Source organism: Alligator sinensis, unplaced genomic scaffold, assembly GCF_000455745.1.
Source record: "Alligator sinensis unplaced genomic scaffold, ASM45574v1 scaffold530_1, whole genome shotgun sequence".
Classification (NCBI taxonomy): Eukaryota; Metazoa; Chordata; order Crocodylia; family Alligatoridae; genus Alligator; species Alligator sinensis.
Genome location: NW_005842673.1, coordinates 463,314 through 485,460, shown reverse-complemented (window position 1 = coordinate 485,460; position 22,147 = coordinate 463,314). Strand labels below are relative to the sequence as shown.

The window sequence follows — 22,147 nt, the reverse complement described above, 5'->3', positions numbered from 1 at the left end:
CTGTTTCCCATAAAGGAAAGAAGCCTATCTGCTTCAGTTTTTTGGATCTTGGGAATAAAGATGAGATAATTTCTGTAGAAATCCTGGGTATTCAGGTCTTCTCTAAGATGTCCTAGTACCCCTCAGTTTTTCAAACAGCAAAATGAGTTATGGGGTTTAAAATTCCACCACGTCTCACCCTGGGAACTCTCACAAGAAAGTATTCCATAGTTCCATAGCCTTCCATTTCCTGCACATCCCCCAGTGTGAATGATGCATTCCTGGTCCCAACATCTGTCTCTTGCCCACATTTTTGTCCAGTGATTTTATTGAAGGGTCCTGCAAGGGAAGGATGGTGTTATAGAAATGACTAACTTATCCGCATTCTGCAGAAAAGGTTTGGATATTAGTGTAGATATAATAGGGTATAAATACTCACATTTTACTTTAATCAGGAAAGGTCTCAGTGCAGTGAGTGGAAAATTATCCAGACCTTAGGCTTTGAACCCATAGGTACTGAAAGTGCTTACTTGGGTGCATCCACATGAGACCTTTACTGCGGATTTGGCTAATTAGCTCTGTGGTAAAATATCACCATGTACATGTGTAGTGCTATTAGAATGGAGTAGACTAATTAACTCCACTGTAGAGTAGTACTGCCAGACAAGTACTATCCTATGGCAGTTATTTACTCCACTGCAATACACATGTAGATACTGATGAGGGTGACTGAGGCATGAGGATGCTTCTGTGTGGGGACTGCCTGACAGCTAGTCCTTCACTGGAGCACACTCATGCCCCAGCCAGCCCCTCCACAGCACATTGAGCTGAGTTGGAGCAGCCCCCAGTTGGAAGGCTGACCCCACAGCTCCCTGCCAGCCAGGGCTGCTCTGACCTGGCTCAGCATGCTGAGGTCCCAAGCACACATGAAAATGTGGTGCGTGCGAACAATAAACTCCAGCAAAAACTGCACCAGAGTTTATTCAGCCACATTAACTGCATGTATAGACATGTCCACTGTGACCTTAATCATTTCTTAAAAGAACATGACATGCTGGAATTCCAGTGTGAGCATGGCAATTACTGCTCTCCAGCAGCCTCCTGAATCTCATGTGTCAGCATCTCCATGATTAAAAATGGCAGCGGGGGTGCTTGAACTAAAGCTCATTGAACTTAAGCATGGGGACACTGATACACAAGACATGGTGGCACTTTAAATAGAGCAGCTCCCCTACACCCCTGGAGCATGTGTAAAAGTGCCCTGTGATTTGAACTACTCTGCCTGAATAAGCATTTGTTACAATACAGCAATACTGACTAATATGACAAATGTAGATTTCTCTTTTGGAAGGAAGAAATTTTATTTTTTTCCCTTCCTTATTTAGGCTATTTGGGCCCAAATCTCTATCTTTTCTGACCCATGGAATATCAGATGGTATATAACTTGTCAGAAACTTGGAAAGATAGTTAATCCATGTATTTAATACAGATATAGATTATGACTATCAAATGCCCGGACTAGAAATACCATGTAACTGATTAAGAAACAAAGATAATACATCTTTAAACAACTATGCTGAAGCCAGATCTAGGGTACATGAAAAACAACTCATCATTCTGATGCATAAGCATAAGAAAACTGATTTTTATTTTAGTTGCCCTTGTTTCTTTCTTTCTTTTTGCAACATCCCACATGTTTTTTTCTACTTCCTCCTACACAAGCTCTTAAATAACTCTACATATATCTGTACAGTGAATACCTGCTAGAATAAAGACACATGATTGTATAGATGCAGAAACATTGCAAAAGAATAAATGCAACAGTTATCAAATTCTAAAAACAAGTCATTTGAGTCATCTCCTTGGCTGTAATCTTATTCATAAAATAGAATCTACTTAGATTAATATGGGATAAAAAATATAGTTGTAAAAGAAATAAATATGTTGGTCACAAAGTCATGTCTCATAAAAGATCAGCCGGTGGAACTTTTTTTGCTTGGTATCTGTCCTGTAGAAAGCAATACTGCAAAAACCACTCAAAAGGGGTTAATAATCAGTTTTCCCATATCCCATTCAACTGAGGGAATGCCAATATTTCCTGAAAAATTAGCTTATTGCTGCAGAGAATAGGAGAGTTGCTGCAGAATCTCTTCTTGAAAACCCCCAAAAATGTGTCTTACAAATTTCCCTGACCTTCGATAGATCCTCGTTTGAAGGTGTAAAAGCACATTTAATGAGAAGTATTCAAATGCTTTCCCATTAGAGTCATGTGAAATGAATGTTTTGACACAAAGGAAAAGGAACTGAAAATGATCTCTAGCTTCTGTATCAGAAATGAGGAAAGCTGGCTTTCATGAAAGTTTGTGAGAACATTTGAAGCAATAAAGATCTTGGAGAGTTTTTTTGTGATAGTAAATCTAAACAAGAGGAGTATGCTATGTAGTGTGGAGCGTGGAGTAGCAGGAGTATGTACGAATGCATTTATTCAAATGCTTGAACTCCAATTAATGAAGACTTTGACCTAGTCTGACACAGTGGAGATTCTTAGTACATCAGCTATTTTTTAACTGGTTTAAGTCTTTTGAATGGTTGCATAAGTAGATGCAGGATTTTGAAAAGGGCAGGGTGCAGAATGTCACAGTGTGACATAAAAAGCAACACACATTTTTCTCCAGTTAAAAAGAAACTTCAAGCTTTACAAATATGCTAGGAGCCTAGTGCTACATTATGAAGTTTAAGATCAAAGGGAACAACAAATATAACTTTATTGGAATATGCACTAATTTTCTAAATTATTTAAAAAAAAAGTTTAATTGACAACTGTCCATTGAAATTAATTCCTTTATAATTGGATAAAATTATTCCAATACAGATTATTTTCTAGATTAAGTTTAAAAAGCCCAAACTAGAGAAAAAGTAGTAAAAAGATATTGTTTCATTAGTCCTGTAGTCATTATAGCTACATGCACATCTCTTATTGCATCCAGTACTGGGCACTGCACTTCAACAAGGATGTGGTAAGTCAAGCCATCTGAGGAAAAGCTGAGGGACCTGGGACTCTTCAGCCTGAAAAAGAGGAGGAAGAGAGTGGACTTAATAATGGCTTACAGCTACATCAGGGGCATACATCAGTAAACAACTGTTGGGAAAAACCAGGAGTAATGGCCACAATCTCATGGAAGACCATTTCAGGCTCAATGTTAGGAAAAACTTCTTCACAGTCAGGGTGTCTAGAGTGTGGAATAGGTTCCCTCCAGAGGTGGTGCAATTGCATGCCCTGGAAATCTTCAAGAGGAGACTAACGGTCACCTTGCTGGGGTCACCTGACTCCCAGTTGTCTTTCCTGCCTGGTGCAGTGGGGCCGGACCTGATGATCCCCCGAGGTCTTGCAATCTATGAATCTATGAATAGAAATGCAGCTTCCCTTCTCAGGTAGCTGTTGTTAAAGTTTGGGGAAACAAAGGGAGGTGCAGCTTCCCCACTACACCTCCCTTGGATCTGCCCCTGACTGCCTGTCTACAAAGTAATTTCAACCAGTGGAACTGTAATTCCACCAGTTGAAATGTAAAGCTTGTGTGTACCCTATGAAATCATATGATTTCCTTGAAATTGCTAAATTTATTAGAAATTGTATCACTACAAGCAAAAATATAAAGTGTGTATATATTTGACCAAGCCATTTCATAGATTTCATAGATTTCACAGACATTAGGGCTGGAAGGGACCTTGGAAGATCATCGAGTCCAGCCCCCTGCCCAAGGGACAGGAAGTCAGCTGGGGTCATAGCATCCCAGCAAGATGAGCATCCAAATTTCTCTTGAAGGCGTTCAATGTAGGTGTCAGAACCACTTCCAGTGGCAGGCTATTCCAGACCTTGGGGGCTCGGACAGTGAAGAAATTCTTCCTTATGTCCAGCCTGAAACGGTTTTGCCAATTCCCCAGCCAGCGGATCGTGATGGATCCAAGGCCACAGCTGGCCAGTTTTGCCAAGAAGTGATCATGGGATACCAGATCAAAGGCTTTTTTAATCTTTTTCCCTTAACTGGTAGGCATAACTGTATCCAGATTTTTAAAAAAAGATAGTGGTAACTTCCAAACTGTTCATGGAACCTGGTTTGCTGAGGTCACCACTTTAAAAAACAACATGTCCCATACATATTATGACTATTCTGTAATGGCCAGGGAGGAATCAGCCCTAATCGTTATCATTTGTCTTGCATGGAGCAGTCACTACAAGATTGGCTTGGCAAATGTTACATATAAATAATTATTACTACTGCTACCAGTACCATGTTTAATCAGAAGAAGAGTCACTTGAACATTTTTCATTTTTAAGTTTTATGTAGAACTACTGTCATTCCTCAACAACTGTTAAAGTTCCTTTAAAATGCCCCTTTTCTGCAAGGTTTCCTAAAAAGAGAAAGAAATGCTTAAAGGACACCCATGAGTTTCCATTTATATGGAAATTATTTTTCCACCTTGAAAATATTGTTTTGCAGGGAAAAATCAGCAGTAATTGTACTCACTAAATGTTATATTCTTATTTCTTTATGCTCTGTGCATCTGCTGAGAGGACAGGTTTCCAGATAACATTTTTTCCTAGTGGGTTACCTTGCACAAATATTAAACCTAAAATATTGTTATTTAAAGGCCAGGAAAAGGCTGATTTCCACCTATAACAGAAAATGAAAAATTCTAATTAAAAATCTGTTCCTTTCTTGTCCCTTGGGATTGCAAAGCATTCTTGTTTTATATAACATTTTGATACCTTGTATTTATTGAAAAAATGAGCCCAGAGAATAGGGTAGTAGCTCTGAAGTAGCTTTTATTGACCATCCATCAAGTTTCACCGAAGAACTATGTGGATTTATACTAGAAGAATATTTAGCTATTAATTACTAGAAATAGACCTGAGAAATGAAGTGTATCTTTGGATCTGAATTAGATCTTTTCTCCTATTTGGAGATGTTTGAAACTAAGATTTTGATATAGTCCATACTGACAACAACAGCCAGCTGAAATGTTCTCAATCAGGCACGAATGGTCTTAGAGTTCAGAGGTGTTTAGATATTGAAGTCTCTTCAGATATATCTGAATAACACGTATGAGTTCTGTAGCCATTTAGAAAAAGACATAATTTAATGTCCTCATGAAATAGGATGATTAAATTAGTTTAGCTCTCATGTAATAAGTATAATGAAAAGTAGTTGACATATAAAATAGACATTATTTATCAACATAATTGCAAAAATTCTAAGCAATATTTTGTGAAGCATGCTAAAATAGTTTTTAAAAGTATGAACAGTGCATGAGCCAGTGTGGTATGAACCAATATGCTATATCTTTGATGTCAGGAGGATTTAAGCAAATGCTTAGATTGGAACATATGTTTAAAGGATTTTGTGAATCAGAGACTTAATCTGGTCAAACAGATTTTTTTTTTTGGATAAAAATAAGATTGTTTAAGTGTTATTTGAAGTTTCACCCTCTGGCAAGCAGGTGATTGAATTATAAACCATTCAAAATCATGGAATTATAAAGGAATTGCTTTTAATTTCAACTGACAGTTGTCAATAGACGTAGTGACTGCTGCCATACATTTCAATGAAAGAATACCACATCTCTCCACTCATAATTGGTCACCCCATCACCACCCCCTGCCACCACTGTCTTTTTTTACTTTATATATTTTCTATTGGAATGTATCCTGAATATTTCCACATCTTATTATAAGCTTCCCTCAGGGTTATCTGTTGAGCATGAAGGTTCGAATAAATGTTCTTCTAGCCTGTGAATTAGAGAAAAGGGCATTTGACATGCTTGGAGCATAAGCAGTCAATGTCTAGACATAGTTTTTCAATCCAATTTAGGATTTTTCTTTACCAGTACAATTCTCTGTTGCCAGTTGTCTATATTTTAAAACGAAAATCATAGTAATTTAATTTCATGTGTCTTCTCTAATTTAGCCAGAGATTTTCATTCAGTTTCACATCCACCTGCTACTTTTCTAAACTAATGCCTATTGTATCGCAAATCAATCCACATTAAATATAATGTCACATTAATAGTTTTTCCAATCTTTTGCGAATATTGTTTTTCAAAATGTTTGTAAACAGCAGAGTGAAAATGAGGTTTTTTTCTGTATTCTGATTGCAGATGTATATTGAATAATATAAATGCCTAAAGCTCTTTGAATAGTAAACAACCTCACAGGAATGCTGATTCTTTCTCTCTCTGTAACATCAAAAAAGCAAATGTTAGGGACAGACTTCTATACTTTTCAACAAACATTTATTTTACTGGAGAGCACCATTATAGTAAGGTACTAAATTAATAGTTCTGAAATGCTTAGCCTTCAGAACTGGCATAATACAAGTATTAGCAATGAAAATGTAACTATCTCAGTCTGAAGGAACAACTTTTTAATATCTGCCCCTATATAAGCTTTGAAAGTAATCTATGGAGGTGTCAGTTATGATGGTTTTCCAGTTTATGCAGCAACTTGGCTGAGATCACACCTTCACAAAGTACATCAGTCAATATTATCTTTTTTCAATACCCAGTTCAGTTGGATTTGAGATGAAAGGCCACAAATTTAGTTATTCTTCTCCTATGCGACTTTACATTTTTTGAACTTTTAAATAGTCTTTATTCAAAATTTTCTGCAGGCCTGGATATTCCTAATTTAAAAAAAATTATGTCAGATAGGAATGATAATAGAAAACATTACCGATGCAAAAATTTGAAAACAGATTTTGATCTGCATGTTTGGGAAAAAGTCTCATAGTCTCTTATTTTCACTGTTTTTCAGGAGAATATGTTGTTATGACTACCCACTTCCATTTAAAGAGAAAGATTGGTTATTTTGTCATTCAGACTTATCTACCATGCATCATGACAGTGATTTTGTCCCAGGTCTCCTTCTGGCTTAACAGAGAATCTGTTCCAGCAAGAACTGTATTTGGTAAGTAAAATATACAAACTTTGTCCAGATCCAGATGAGTAAAATATGGAGACACACTCATGGCAAGTCTCATGTGTCACTGGAGAACAGGACTGGAAGTATACAAAGATATGACAAATATGTTTCATTTTGAAGTTGTCTCAACAGATTATTTTTAAAGTCTAATCTATTTAATTGATGGCTGAAACAATAAAAGAAGGAACAGAATAACAGAATCCTAAACTGGTTTTAAACCTAAAGAATCTCAGACCATTTCTACTTGTGTAAAAATGTAAAGGAACATACAAGAGGGGTTGGCTTATATAATAGTCAAGTAAAGTTGCAATGTTAAAGTGTCAGAGTAGGAGAGAATTTGTATTGACATTGAATAAAATGGCTGAAGCAGATTTTGGTTGAGATTTTCCAAAGAAGTTCTTTAATTATATAAGAAGCAGAAGACTTGCGAGGGAGTCAGTTGTGCCTTTGGATGATCAGGCTATAAAAAAGGCACCAAAGGATGACAGGGCCACTGGTGAGAAATTAAATGCATGCTTTGCTTCTGTCCTCACATTGGAAGATATTATGGAAATTCTGTCACCGGATTCACTCCTCTCTAGGGACAAGTCAGTGGAGCTGACCCAAATTGAGGTTTCAGTAGATGAGGTCATAGAGGAAACTGATAAACTAAACAGTAGCAAATCACAAAGACATGAGGGCCTTCACCGTAGGGCCCTGAAGGAGTTCAGATTGGAAATTGCTGAACTTCTAACTGTAGTATGCAACATAAGACTAAAATCAGTACCAGAGGATTGGGAGGTTGCTAGTGTAACTCCCATATTTTAAAAAAGTTTTAGAGGGTATGTAGTGAACTACAGGAAAGTGACCATATTTTCCTCTCCCGGAAAACATGTAGAAACAATAATAAAAAAAAGAATTTTTCAGCACATGGATGAACACAACTTGATGAAGAGGAATCAACATGGCTTTGTTAGAGGTAAATCATGCCTCGTCAATCTACTAGAGTTGTTTTAGGGTATCAATAAGGAGGTGGATCAGGGTAATCCAGCTGACATAGTATATTTGAACTTCCAGAAAGCCTTTGACAAAGTCTTCCATCAGAGGCTCTTAACTAAGTTACGTAATCATGGGATTACAGGATACATTCACTCATGGATCAGAAATTAGTTCAAAGATAGAAAGCAAAGAGTGAGTATAAATGGGAAGTTTTCAGGGTGGAAAGTAGAAAACAGTAGGGTCCCCAGGGATCTGTGTTGGGACAAGTGCTGTTTCAAATATTCATAAAATATCTGGAAAAGGGGGTGAGCAGCAAGGTGGCCAAATCTGCCCATGACACAAAATTATTCAAAGTGGTAAAGACTAAGGCAGACTGTGAGGAACTACAGAAAGATCTGGCACTATGGAGTGAATTGGCAAATAAGTGGCAGATACAATTCAATGTAGGTAAGTGTACAGTGATGTACCTGGGCAAAAATAGCCTGAACTATACGGACACTATGATGGGTTCTACATCAGCTGTTACCACACAGGCTAGAGATCTGGGTGTCATTGTAGCCAGTTCTCTAAAAACATCTGCTCAGTGCTCAGCTGTCATCAAAATGGCAAACAAAACGTTAGGAACTAGTAAGAGTGGAATAGTAAACAAAATGGAAAGAATCATCATGCCCCTTTATAAATCAATGGTGTGCCCACACCATGAATACTGTGCCCAGTTCTGGTGCCCTTACTTCAAAAAAGATATAGAAGACTGGAGAAGGTACAGAGAAGGGCAACAAAGATGATAAGTGGTATGGAGGGGCTTCCATATGAGAAGAGACTAAAGAGGCTAGGCCTACTCAGTTCAGAAAGGAGACACTTGAGAGGAGACATGATAAGGGTTTAGAAAATACTAAATTGGGAAGAGAAAGGAAATAGGGATTTATTATTTACTCTCTCACACAACACAAGAACTAGGTGTTACAAAATGAAATTAGAAGTAAATTGAACAAAAGGGAGTTCTTTTTTCAAACAGCGTGTAATGAAAATGTGGAACTCATTGCCACCAGATGTTGTGGAAGTTGACAGTGAAGATTCAAAGAAGGACTGGATAAATTCTTGGAAAAAGGAGCATCAATAGCTATTGAACATGGGAATTAGGGGCACCTACACTTATGCAGTGAGGCTTCTCCAATCTGTAATTACAGGCTGTCGGAGCAGACACGATTAATCAAGTCTCCTGGGATGTGGTAATTACTGTGCTCCAGCAGACTTGTGCTCCAGACTGCGCTCCAGAAAAAAAGCCTTTGTCATACCCAGTTCACTGTCCTTTTAAGCATCCGCTGTCTGCCACTGTGTGACACAGGATGCTGGGCAAGATGTACCAATGGTCTGACCCAATAAATGGCAATTTTTATGTTCTTATGTTGTATATAGTTAAGTCATTTAACTAGAATCACAGAAAAATGAGGCTGGAAGAAGTCTTAAGAGGGCATGAAGTACAACACCTTGTTTAAGTCAGGATCATCCCCACCTAAACTATCCCAAAGAAATTTAACCTAGTTGGCATTTTCCAATGACGAAACATTCTACAACCTCTTTAAGTAATTCTTTTCAGTGCTAACCTCCCTGGTGGTTTCAAATTTCTTCCTAATCTGTAACGTAAATAAACAAAGGCATGCAGAGCATGTCAAAGAAGCACACAGCTCAGTCCCTCAGACACCACTATAATTCAATGCCAGGATCTTCTATTTACAAGATGGACCTTTTAACTGATCTAGTTTGGTCTGATTTTGAGCTAGCAGTTTTGCTTTTGCAAACTGAATGCTATCCTATCTGACCTATTATCTCCTTTCCCCTTTAAGATTTCCAGTCTTAAGGTTGATCTCGATTTGTAGAGTCTTTGAAAACATCACATCTTTAAGGTCCAATGCTCCTATTGAAATCAGTGACCAAAGTTTTAGTGCCTACATTACAATCTTAGAAGTGAATCTAAGAAACTCTAAACTGATACAATTTATACTTGCTTTTAGCCTCTGGTGGCACTGACAGAAGACATGAAGAAAAAAGCCCCAAAACAGCAATTTACCAAAAGAAGCAGACATTAGTTCAACCAAAAAAAAAGCACCAAAAAAGCCTCCAAAGCACCATAAAGCCCCACTGAAGTGTCTGACTTATACAGATGTTGGACAAGCCAGATCCAACTAATGTGATGTCTCTTCTGGGCATGTGATGCACTTGGTGTGGGGGCACACTGACACACACACACACACACACGCACACACACTAACTAGAACATGCCTTGGAACTTTTAACTCAATTCATGTACAAAATTAAGAAACCCCCCTCAGAATAAAGTCTTGATTAGGAAAAACGTGAGGTGAGATTTCTGCCAATATAATCCAGTCCCTTTCATGTTGCTCCAGCTGCAACTGACCAATTGAAAATTCCTTTTGCAAGTGTGGGAACATGTAAATGCAGCATGTTTATATTGAGTGTAAAATTACTTTTTGATTTTTTGACTTTTCTAAAGACATTGAAAAAAAGATAAGTATCAAAATTTTTCAAGTGAACACTGACGTCCATGCAACCATATAGAAGCAGCATAGTTTATATATGTATAGCCTACTTCTACCCTTACAAAACAACACAAATTGCAGCAAAAGAGGATTTACTACATAATGGCAGCAAAGCTCATTAGTGGTAAGTGGAAGAAAAGCCTAGGTTTTCCCTTAGGGAATAGAAACCGCATCCCCAATAGGCACCAATATTCAAGATATTGTCACTAGTGTGTGTGTGTGTATGTGTGTGTGTGTGTGTCCCCACACTTACGTCTGTATTGTTTGTTAGCAACCTTTTTCAAACCACTAAATATTCTTCCTAGCATTCAGTACAGTGGAATAAACTGCAGCAGAGATTTAATACATGACATTGTAGTTGTCAAGGTTACTTGTGAACATGTGATTCAATATAAATGTCTAGTTTGCACTTTCAAAAATCTGTAAGCGATGTGATATAAATACAATCCTCCTACCTTCATTGGAAGCTCCATGGCTCATTAAGGAAAAATGTTCATCAGCAGCTATGAGGCTCTGCTACTAGAAATGCATATTACATTACCATGCTTCTTATCTAACCTCTTTCCTGTTGCCAGGAACCCATGGTGGTCTGAAACCTGAACAAAACAACAGCTCATATAAATGTAAATGTATTACAACATGCAGCATAGCATATTTTAGGATGAACCTCTGTTTTGCTTATGCCTGTCAGTCCATTAGCAATGAACATATTAGTTAGCATTAAGAATGATTACTGTACTTCTTCAGCTTTATGAAAAATATCTTATGGCACTGTAGCAACCTTAGAGTGGAAAATATCCAGTGGAAAACTACCTAAACTTTGCATGTGGCTTTATCTTTATTTTGTTGCATAAAAGAAAGTAATTTGCAGGAAGAAAAAATAACTTGCAACTCTCAATACAACTTAAAATTGCTAGATGGGAACAGAGGTTGTTATTAGTATTATTAGTAATATTAACATTCCTGTTATTATAGCTGTGTTTAAGGGTCAACCAAGCATGATTTCCCTATTGTACTTGGCACTATAAAACACACAGTGGTATTTCCCCTGCCCTGCCTGAAGTTTTTACAATCTACACTGAAAAAGACAAGGGGTGGTTGAGCTATACACATAAGATGTGTGTAGCAGCAAATGCAATGGCAGGAAATATTCCAGAACAATTTTTACTATTATTATTAGCATCATTCTGGGTGAAGGATGTTTATTTACATAGGGAAAGCTAAAAGAGACCATAAGGAATAGATGGGGCTAAGAAGGACAGGGTAGAGTAGAAGGTCAAAGAGAAGCTAAATAGGATAGCTGAGGTAAAGAGGCTATGGGTAAATGGTTAGGGAAAATGTCCCATCAGCATGACAGAGAAAGATCAGTCAAGGTTATAGTTCTCTGAATGCCTTATAGTCCCTGTTTGGGCTGCTTCCACAACTGTACTTAGGAGTTGCAGTCTTTGGCTGACTCCTCCTAGCTGTTCCTCAAAGTGTAATGAGGGGAGCCACCAGCTATACCCCTGTGCCCAAGACTATTTACCGTCCTTGTCTGCACAGTGCTTGTCCATTTTGCTGGCTCAGCAGTCCCTGCTTTGCTTGTTTCTGCAGCTGCATCTACTGGATTTAGTCACCCCCCTCATCCCCTCACAATTCTTCTATTAGAAGAGGAAAGTATGTCAATTCATAAACCCCAGGAGGCTACCAGACCACAATAAAGAGTTACAGTTTCAATTCTGTTGGTGAAATGATTAATACATCTGATATAAAATTAAGAAAACTGAGATTTTAACTTAACAACTGAATTTGTTTACAGTCTACAAAAAAGTCAGCTTTCATGCTGAGAGACACTGATTAGCAGTGAGTCATAGAGGAATTTAGCTGGAACTGTTTTGTTTCATGTCTTAATCTGAAACATTGTTTCACTATAGAAATCAGAAGCAGGGCACTTGAGTAGGCAAATGACCTCTAGTCTATTAAGTGTAATTTTTAAATGTGTGAAACACAAATGTCTCAAATATGTTATTAGGTATCTAATAATACTATAGATGGTTTAGATTTAAAAAAAAAAAAGGAAATCTCAGTAGCCTGGCTGGACATCTCTATCTCTCTACCAACCCAAACATATTGTTTTCTTTCTGCTGTTATTCTTCTGAATTTGTAGTGGTTCAGTGATAAGTAACCAACAGCTGTTTTATTATGGCTAATGCCAGTAAGCACTTCTTGGTTTTCCACTCACTAGACTTGTGGGAGTAGCAGTATTTTCTCAAGAATAAATTTCACTTGAATTTGACAGTTACATGCCAAAATCTGATTCTAATGGCTTCATGAAAAACGATGATCTTCAAGGTTCCTACTGCCACAACAGAACCAGTGGCTTGTTACTCCTATACATTTATAATAGCAGAAGCACAAACCATTAGGGTTTTCTATGGTATTGGGCATGTTGAAAAATTAAAGAAAAAAAATACTCCCACTTACCTAAACAAAGTCTCTAAAATGTTTATCTTACAGGAGTGACAACTGTCCTGACAATGACAACCTTGAGTATCAGCGCAAGGAATTCCCTTCCAAAGGTAGCCTATGCCACTGCTATGGATTGGTTTATAGCAGTGTGCTATGCATTTGTGTTTTCAGCCCTCATTGAATTTGCAACAGTGAACTACTTCACAAAGAGAGGTTATGCATGGGATGGCAAAAGTGTTGTTCCTGAAAAGGTAAGGTTAATAGATGCTACTACTAATAGACAGCGTGTCTTTTTGTGAAAACATGTGATATTTATGTAGCATTAAGTCTGCTAATTTTTCAGTGTTATATAAAAGGAGAGGAAGTTCCTAAATTGCACTCACTATATGAGATCTTCAGTCAACAATGGCATGAGGCTACTTGCTCTTTATAAATAGTATGGAAACTAGTTAAATTTTCATTTTTAAAACACTGTCAGCCTGAACAGCACTAAATAGCTAAGGGATTAAGTCCCTTTCTCATGTCTTATGTGGAAAGTATGGGTAACTGTGTTTGAAATGGGAGTTGGGGGAGGGGGACAGTAAGAAGAAATAACTTATGAGCAGTCCATGTGAGCCTCTGCATTGTGTATGCTAATACATGGGTTTTATTTCCAAATACATATGCATTACACAGTCTTTGCTAGTTTCTGAAAAGAGTGATTTAATGATAGTAATGATTTAAGATTTAGATAAAAATCTTATCTAAAAACTCTCCAGTAGATAAAAATTTCTTTTAGCATTTAGTCATTGACATTTGATAAGTTGTATCTGAATTGAGGGAAAATAAACACAAATTTGTAATATGAAGGCAATGGCTTTCATATTGTGCAAGCAAGGAGAAGCGTGAGTGTTTACACAGTGCCTCAGGGAGGTAAAGAATTAAAAAAAGAGAGTGATTGGCTTTAAAATATGGTAATTTTATAGACTGTGTTTATAGAATAGAAAGTGTTGTGGTTTGCTTTATGGAGACAGAGGCTAAATGGGCCGAGTTCTAGCCTAAAGCTCTTGTCAGGGGTCAGATACCTTTTCTGCAGTAGGTAGTTTCATAGTAGGACATCTAGATGCCCTTTTCACCTGAAGAGAAGATAGTGGTCTAGGCCTGGCAGCAGGCCCTGGAGTAAAGCACCACTGGTTTCCAATAACATGTTTCGTTATATTGGGCAAGGGTTAGTCCCTGGGTTAACTACTATAATTTGTTATATTTTTTGCTTATGTGGCAACTTGTGTCTGAGAAGAGGACCAAAAAGGGGTCTGAGGGAGCTGGGAGGAGAAAGCTGACTTAGGGTTGATGCGGGGAACTATGGTGGCACATCAACGACTGTTTATAATGGAGCTGTTTACTATGCTTTTGGGGATGTTGGCACTGTGAGCCCACCCTTGGGAGAGGCAACTCCTGCCCTCCTTTTCAGAAGCTAAGCAAAAAAGGACCTCTTTGGGGTAGGGTTGCTACAGAAAGCCATGGGAGCCAGGGACAAGGAAGAACCAGGATCTCGAATCCAGAAGCTTGCCCCTCTAGAAGCCATGCCAGAACTGGCTGAAGGGGGAGAAGGATACCAGGAAATCCTAAAGCAGAACTAATCCTGAATAGGGCTAATCTATGAGACATGTCACCTCTCATCCCTCTTTCTAGCCATCTCTTTTCTTGTATGTATATAGATCCCATCATGGCATATTCCAGTTATTTAAAAAAAGAAAGAAAAAGAAATAACAGCCTCTCTCTCTCTCTCTCTCTCTCTCTCACACACTTTCATTTTTCCGGGTGTAGTAGAAACAGGTAGATTAATTTATATAGGGTTTGTCTGAGAGAGACTTCCAGAGTATCCTGGTAAGCAAAAACAAGGAATTAACATTGATTTTAGGTTTATAATTTGCAAAGCTCTTTGCTAAAGGAATATCTTAAATTAAATTAAATAATGGCTGAACTTTCCATTCCAAATGATTTGTTCTATTCTACTTATTCATATAACCTTGCTATAGCTTATTTTAAGAGTAGTTTCAAATCCATTTAAAGTAGAATACAACATGTATTTATATTTTTAAATCTGCCTAATCCTTTTTGTCCAATATTTTTGTACACATTTTACTTACTTATGATCAAACATTTATTTGATGTGGGTGCTCATTTATAATTATACAATCCCCCCAAACCACAACATTCAAGAATCATTTGAAACATTACTATTTTATGTATAGGCATAAGCTTGGTAAGGTATGGATCCTTGTGTATTCTGTGATAGAATGCATAACAATTATTTCCCATAGACTGAATTAATTGCTGGGGAATAACTAAGAATTTCCAGTGAGGAAAAAGTGAGCAGAATTTTACAACTGAATAAAATGCAGGGCTCTGATTAGCTGTCATATTACTTTTTCATAAACTTCAATTTGACATAAATTATTAAGATCCTGATTGCATTTAGGCCTTTGCCAAGCTCAGATCCTGCATAGTATTTTAATAAGACTCCAAAATGGCTCTCTCTCCTATGAGGCTTCCTTGACATGGGTATTCATTCAGTTGGGCTTATAGTTCCTTACTAGAATAAGAAGAAAACAGGCCTGGATCTGCCCTGAGCAAGCAAGTTACACAGATTTACAAGTGAAAAGGGGGTCCTAAATACATTTTGAAAAGTAAAAGTTCCAGGTGATTATGGACAGATAAATGCAAAGATTCCTCTATCTCTGCTTATGTTTAGATTAGTTTTTACATAAGGATCTCAGATGATTATTTCATCTTTTAGGCAGAAATAGTTTACTTCTGCTGATGGGGATGTGAAGCCTTTCCTCAGCTTCAGGCATATAAATTGTTGCAAACTCCTAGTTTATCCTTACAGCCAAGGGATGTGCCACAAAGAGTCTAGTTTAGGTTCCTCCCTCCCCCTTTTTAGGCTTCGGTTCTATCATTTTCTGAATAAGGGAAACATATCACTTCAAACCTTCCTGTTTATTTAGTCTGGGGTTGTCCTGGTTCTCCGGGCTTTTGTGTTCCCTGCAGCTGTCCCCCATTCACCCAGTGGTTTCCTGACAAATCCTCCCTCTGGCTGCAGCTAAACTGATTGCTAGTCTGTATAATACCTCAATCCCAAAATGATCTGTCATAGTTGATATTGAGACTAAATCATGGTTCTTCTGGCACACCTTTTTTTTTCCCTCACTTATTCTCATGCTTTATCCTTATGCAGAGTAGGCCTGCCCACTAGAAAATGCTTATGCTAACTGGGATTGCCATATGCCAAATAAATTAAAGACAGTTAAAATGACTTTAAGAGGCATAAAGTATTAAAAACTAAGGATTCTGCTGAGCTATGAACATTTAAAAAATAACTGAATTGTAACATGGTCAGTAAATTTCAGCAAGATATAGGGATACTTAAAACAAAGATAAAAAATTCACGAGTATGTAGCTCGCGTATTCTGAATGAAACTTCAACTACTGCAACTCAGATATTCAAGGGGTATTGTCTCAACTGAAACCTTGGGTGTGTCCAGAAAAGCACACGCATGTGGTTCATGGCACCTCAAAGCTGTGTGAGGTGCTACAAATCTCACGTGGTTCATGTGCACCTGTTAACTGTGCTGCTAATAAGCAGCATGGCACCAAAAACTGAGACAAGGCGATCCCAGTATTAAAAAAAAACCCATTAAAAAAAACAAACAAGTGGCAAAGACCATGTGACAGCAGGGTGTGCCACCAGAAACAGAGCCTGGCCATCCAGAGCTATGCTACTGACCACCTCTGTGTAGCCATATCAGTGCTGCCTGCTCCAGGAGGCTCCCAGAACCCCTGGGCCACAAAGCAACAGCACAAATGTGTGCCATTGCTATTTGTGCCAGGGCAAACATTTACCTTTGCATGTGGGGACCCACCCTTCAAGTCTATAATCCACCAAAGCACTTAAACACATGCATAAGTCCAAAGTACTTTTCTGAGTAGGGATGTATGTAGGCCATATGCTGTATTTGTTTTAAATAAGTTCTCTCTTCAGCTATGTACAGACATTATACATAAACTGGTATGAGTGATTGGAAACCTGTCTAATCTTGTAACAGACCAGATGTTCAGTGCACATAGACTGGTTTAAAAATGGCAGAACCATTGAGTTGAGATTGACCTGAATGGATAAAGTATCAGATTTAATCTTTTCAGCCTAGATCAGTCTAACTTCTGTTCCAGATCACCTCCTGACTCAGGTTGTATGCCCCCACCATCCCAGGATGCTTTGTAGCTCCCCTGACAATCCCCGCTTGCAGGGCGCTGAGCTGGGCCCACCCACAGGCTGTCACAAAACCGAGGTAACAAACTTGTGCTGCACAGCCCTGCTCCCCCCCCCCCTCCGTCTTGAGCCACTGCCTCTCACCAGCAGGGTAAGGGGTAGATGAGGGGGGAAACAGAGCCCCCCACCCTCACCTTATCCCACCCCTAGCTGAGGCCTGCACAGCTGAGGGGAGGGGACATTCACTGCCCAGCTGCCAATGAGTTGGGCAGCCAAGCAGTGGGGAAAGCCCTGTCTATGTGGGCCTGCCCCAGCTGTGCAGACCCCAGCTTGGAGGGCAGGGGGGGTCTGGGACTGGGGTCAGGGACTTTGTTCCCCCACTTGCCTGCCAGTGAGAGGCAGTGACTTGCGGCTGTGAGACATAGTGGCAGTGATTCAGCCAGGAAGTTGGAGAGCCAGGCTGCAGGGGGGAGGGGGAGATTCTTGGTTGTCTCCCCGTGCTGCCCCTGGCTGACAGCAGGGGTTAGGCAGCATGTGTCTGGCAGCCAATCAGGGATGACCCCTCTTTGGGTGGGCTCAGCTGCCCTCAGCAATATGCGGTATACTGGGATGTGTGTGAGACCACCCCCCTGCCTTTTGGCTTTGGTCAGTGCAGGCATCTGCCTGCCTTCCCCCACTGAGGAGTGAACATATGTTCTGTTCATTTCCAATGTAATCTACTCGTTTTAGAGAAAGTGGCGTAGATTGGATTGATTCTGCCTTGAGCTTTTTGAATGCCTGTACTCAGCAGTCTTTGTGTCACAAATGATATTTCTGAGTTTGACTTGTGAGAAAATATCATAAAATGTTTGTCTTGATAGCTGAATGCTAAAGTTAGCAGTGTTTGTGGCATCCTTTGCTCTGGGCAAAAGGTACAGCTTTTTAGAATACCAACATTATGCTGGTTTGGTCTGCTGTTCTTGATACTGTATTAAATATGAGACGGTACACTGATGAGCCTTGCTATCAATATAAGAGCTTTTCCTAAATGGAAAAAGCAATTAAATGAGTGGCTATATCTTGTTCTTGAACTGATTGATTTACCTAAGTCACATATATACACTCTAATTTCTGTTTTGCCCCAATTTGTTACACAATTAATATGCATAGGAATACCCCTATGTGATAATGTGTTGTTGTGTTTTTACCAAGAATAACATCTATGCTTCTCTTCCCCTAGCCAAAGAAAGGGAAGGATCCTCTCATTAAGAAAAACAACACATATACAGCAGCAGCAACAAGTTATACCCCTAACATTGCAAGGGACCCTGGACTGGCTACCATTGCTAAAAGCGCAACAATAGAGCCCAAAGAAATTAAACCAGAAACAAAACCTGCAGAACCGAAGAAAACTTTTAACAGTGTCAGCAAAATTGATCGACTATCAAGAATAGCTTTCCCATTGCTCTTTGGTATCTTTAATTTAGTCTACTGGGCCACTTATTTAAACAGGGAGCCCCAGCTAGCCCCGACTCCTCATCAATAACCCCATTAATTCATGTAGTTTTATTCTTTTGCACTGGGAATTGCTTCAGTTTTTGACACACAGTAATTCCCATTTGCTTCATTGCCTCTGTCTTAAAGAAAATGAAGGATACTTATTTAAAAAAAGGTAAATATATATATATATATTTTAAAAATAAGAAAGAAACCCTCCATGCTAAGGCTGTATCCTTGGAACCTTGATTCTGAAAAAGAGAAAGTTAAAGTTCTAGTAATGAAAACAATTCTAAACTATTTGTAGATAGCATATTACTGAATGTCCCAACAAAGATATTGTATATGTATGTGAAAGATATTTTTATGCAAAATGATTGTGGGGGGAAAATATTCTTTATGATGTTCATGTTGCACATGATGTAGTGTACTTACCAATTATTGAGCACTATTTACTTTATATTCTTTTCAAGGACACAAAGGTTTCAGTTTTGTTGAATTCAAGAAGATACTTATTTGTCCTACTCTTTGTTTCTCAATTCCCAATCCCATAATTATTAATTATTTTTCAAAGAAAAGAAAGTCTGCATATTCTAGATACAGTTGATCACTGTGTAGTACATATGATCTAATGGTAACAAATGCTTTAATGTGCTGTCTTACTGCAGTTTTGTTTTAAGCATTATGTTGTCACTAGACTAGATAAGAATCAGTTCACAATCAAGTGCAGAACCTAAATTCCTTTGGCACCCTGTGTAATCAAACCAATTCCTGGATGCTTTAAGCAGGTAGCTTTTATTTGTCGGTATGTTTTAGAAAGAAAAAAAAACAGTTTTGCAAGCTCTAGATATGTTGAATGTATTCTTTTATAAAATAATACATTAAAAAAGCTTTAGACAGAAATTTATGGATAGAAGAAAGACAGAATATAGTATTTAAATAACATATGTAAATATGCAGCATGAGATTGTACATTTTTTTTACTTTTTTAAAGTTGTGTTCTTCAAATATTATGTAGGGTTCACCTCTTAGCTCTTGATATGTTGTTAAATGCTAAACAAACATATTTAGAGCCTGCATAAAAAATGTCAGTAGTACTTGAAAGGCTAAACAGAGTAGAAAGTGCTTGGAATTGAATCCATTTTTAAAGTGGTGAAGTGTACAGTAGCTTGCAATTTGACAATATCATCCAATGTATACTAGATAAATGACTGGTTTGCTCAGGTCATTTATAAATACTAAAGTATGGGATTATATTTGGTAGGTAAAACTGGTAAAATATTTGTTAAGACAGAAAATCATCTGTATATTACTGCTATATTTGCTGATACATAACTGTTACAATAAGTGATGTAATATATGTAGCATTAAATACAAACAATCATACACAAAAGAATGTACAGTAAAATAGATTTTATTGAGTAAACTTATTACATTTCATTTTTACTGTAGCAATATATTTGTAGGAACAATATGTAAGGGCTTTAAATACAAGATGTCCATTTTGCAGGTATGGTATTCCCTTTAAACAGATTATAGTCAGTTTCATTACTACTGAGAACTTAGAAATATATATTTCAGATAAGGATTTTTCAAAGAGCTCAAGAGATTGATGGGGTTTTGCAAGTATTAATTCAGAATCCATAAAACACAATATTGAATGAATTTAAAACAATGCCACATGAATGTTCAGTGGAATATTTAATGAGACAGCCAAGTTTAATACTTGTGTTTCAGGCAATGTTTTATAAACTCTTTCTCAATAAATCAAAAGTTTGCCACTCACTACTAAAAATAGTTAATGATTTATTTAGAAAACAATTAATAATGCTTCATTGTCTAACATTTAGTCCTGTCTAAACTTGATGAGTAATTTGATTGGAACTTATTAAAGGGGATGTTTCATCTTCTGGTATCATGTGTAGATATATGTATAGAAAAAAAATAAAATATGGCTCTTTAACTTCTGTGTACTTGTTTATCTTGTTATTTTTGGCGTTAATCTAGTGTGTTCATTTAGGGTATTTTACCTTACTAGCAATTCATTGCTACTTTTGGTCTGCATTTTGCACATTAGATGTGAATATTACTTAAATAGTCCGCTTTTTGCTATGCAATGATTGCATTATATCACCTCTTAGTTTGTTAGTCTATGTGAATAGTATTATACTGTATAAACTTGATTGCACAGTTTATCAAAGACAAGGTATTCTCTATGTAGCTTTTTTACAGTGCTTTGCTAAACCATGTAATAATAGTAAGTCTTCCTTGAAAATAATGATACACTCTTATAGAGGACAGTTTCTGTTTACTCCTGGGATAATTTTAAAAAGATGACATTGAATGTTTATTGCACCTCAGTGCAGTGATGTGGCAATAAAACCTAAATCTAATAGAGGTTGTTTATGGCAGAAGCATGTATTGCTTTACAGAGTTTAGCAAAAGCTCTTTATTTTATGTCAGACTGTAATTCTATTATAATAATAAAGGTTAAAAATGTTCAATAAGAAAAGTGAATGTATTATTTTGATTCCCTTTAATTACTGCTTTTTAGTATACCTTGTTTAATAAATTGCTACTTCGTTTCTGAGTGTTCAGCAAATATAGTTTTTATGGATATAAGTTTCAAGGGACAGAGATGATAAAATGGCTGCTAAAATCTTTTCTTACAAAAGGAAAAGATTAAATATGTCCAATAAGAAAAGCAATATGTTGCATCAGATGAACAAATGGCTAAGGTTCACTGATACCATGGTGATGACTATCATGTGGAGACTGAGCAGAATAGGCTATGCTGTCTCTCTTTTAAACCTTTCTCTGTAGCAAGGAATATAGATAGGCTAACAGAGTACTGAAGAAAAAATATCAATGCTAGTAGTATTAATAAGCTTAATACCAACTTGTTTAATTAAAAAAATTGGGCAAATCCCACAGGGTTTTGGGCAGATCTTCATATACAGGGTTTGTGTAAACTGATATTTTTCATTTATAGTGGTAGACTGTATATAGGGCATTCTAGTGAATCATTGTCTAGGCCAAGTCCGTAAAGCCGTACACAATGTTCATTCTTCTGTATATGGGGGGGGGGGGGGGGACCCCCACAACGGGGGGGCGCTCTATAAATTTTGTCTTTTGTTTGTGGGGGGGGGGGGGGGGGGGGGAACCCCTACCAGAGAGAGGAAAATAAATTCACTTTAGTTACAAAACTCAGGTTTTGTTGAATTCCTATTAGGGAGGAGAATGAGTTCAGGATTTACTCATAAAGAAGAAAACACCCATGATCCACTGATATCACATGGATCTTGAGGGAGCTACAGGAGGAAAAGGATGCTGACATATTGTTCTGACTCGCATGGTTATTTTCTGCCTCTGGAAACATAGGTCTTAGGGTCTAGTTTAAGTTTAGTAGTCTCATAAGCAGATTCCTCAAAATGAAGTAAAAAAGTAGAACAGAAATTATATTAATTTATTCTACTT

At 37.6% G+C, this 22,147-nt stretch overlaps 1 protein-coding gene across 1 annotated transcript in view; it reads left to right on the top strand.

Moving 5' to 3' along the window:
• GABRA1 (gamma-aminobutyric acid type A receptor alpha1 subunit) overlaps positions 1–18,719 on the top strand; it is a 54,382-nt gene extending 35,663 nt beyond the window's left edge. The window contains exons 7-9 of the mRNA XM_006033877.1: positions 6,791–6,943; positions 12,991–13,193; positions 18,414–18,719. Of these exons, the coding sequence (XP_006033939.1) occupies positions 6,791–6,943; positions 12,991–13,193; positions 18,414–18,719 (662 nt within the window). The remainder of the gene's footprint in view (positions 1–6,790; positions 6,944–12,990; positions 13,194–18,413) is intronic.
• Positions 18,720–22,147: the final 3,428 nt, after the last annotated feature.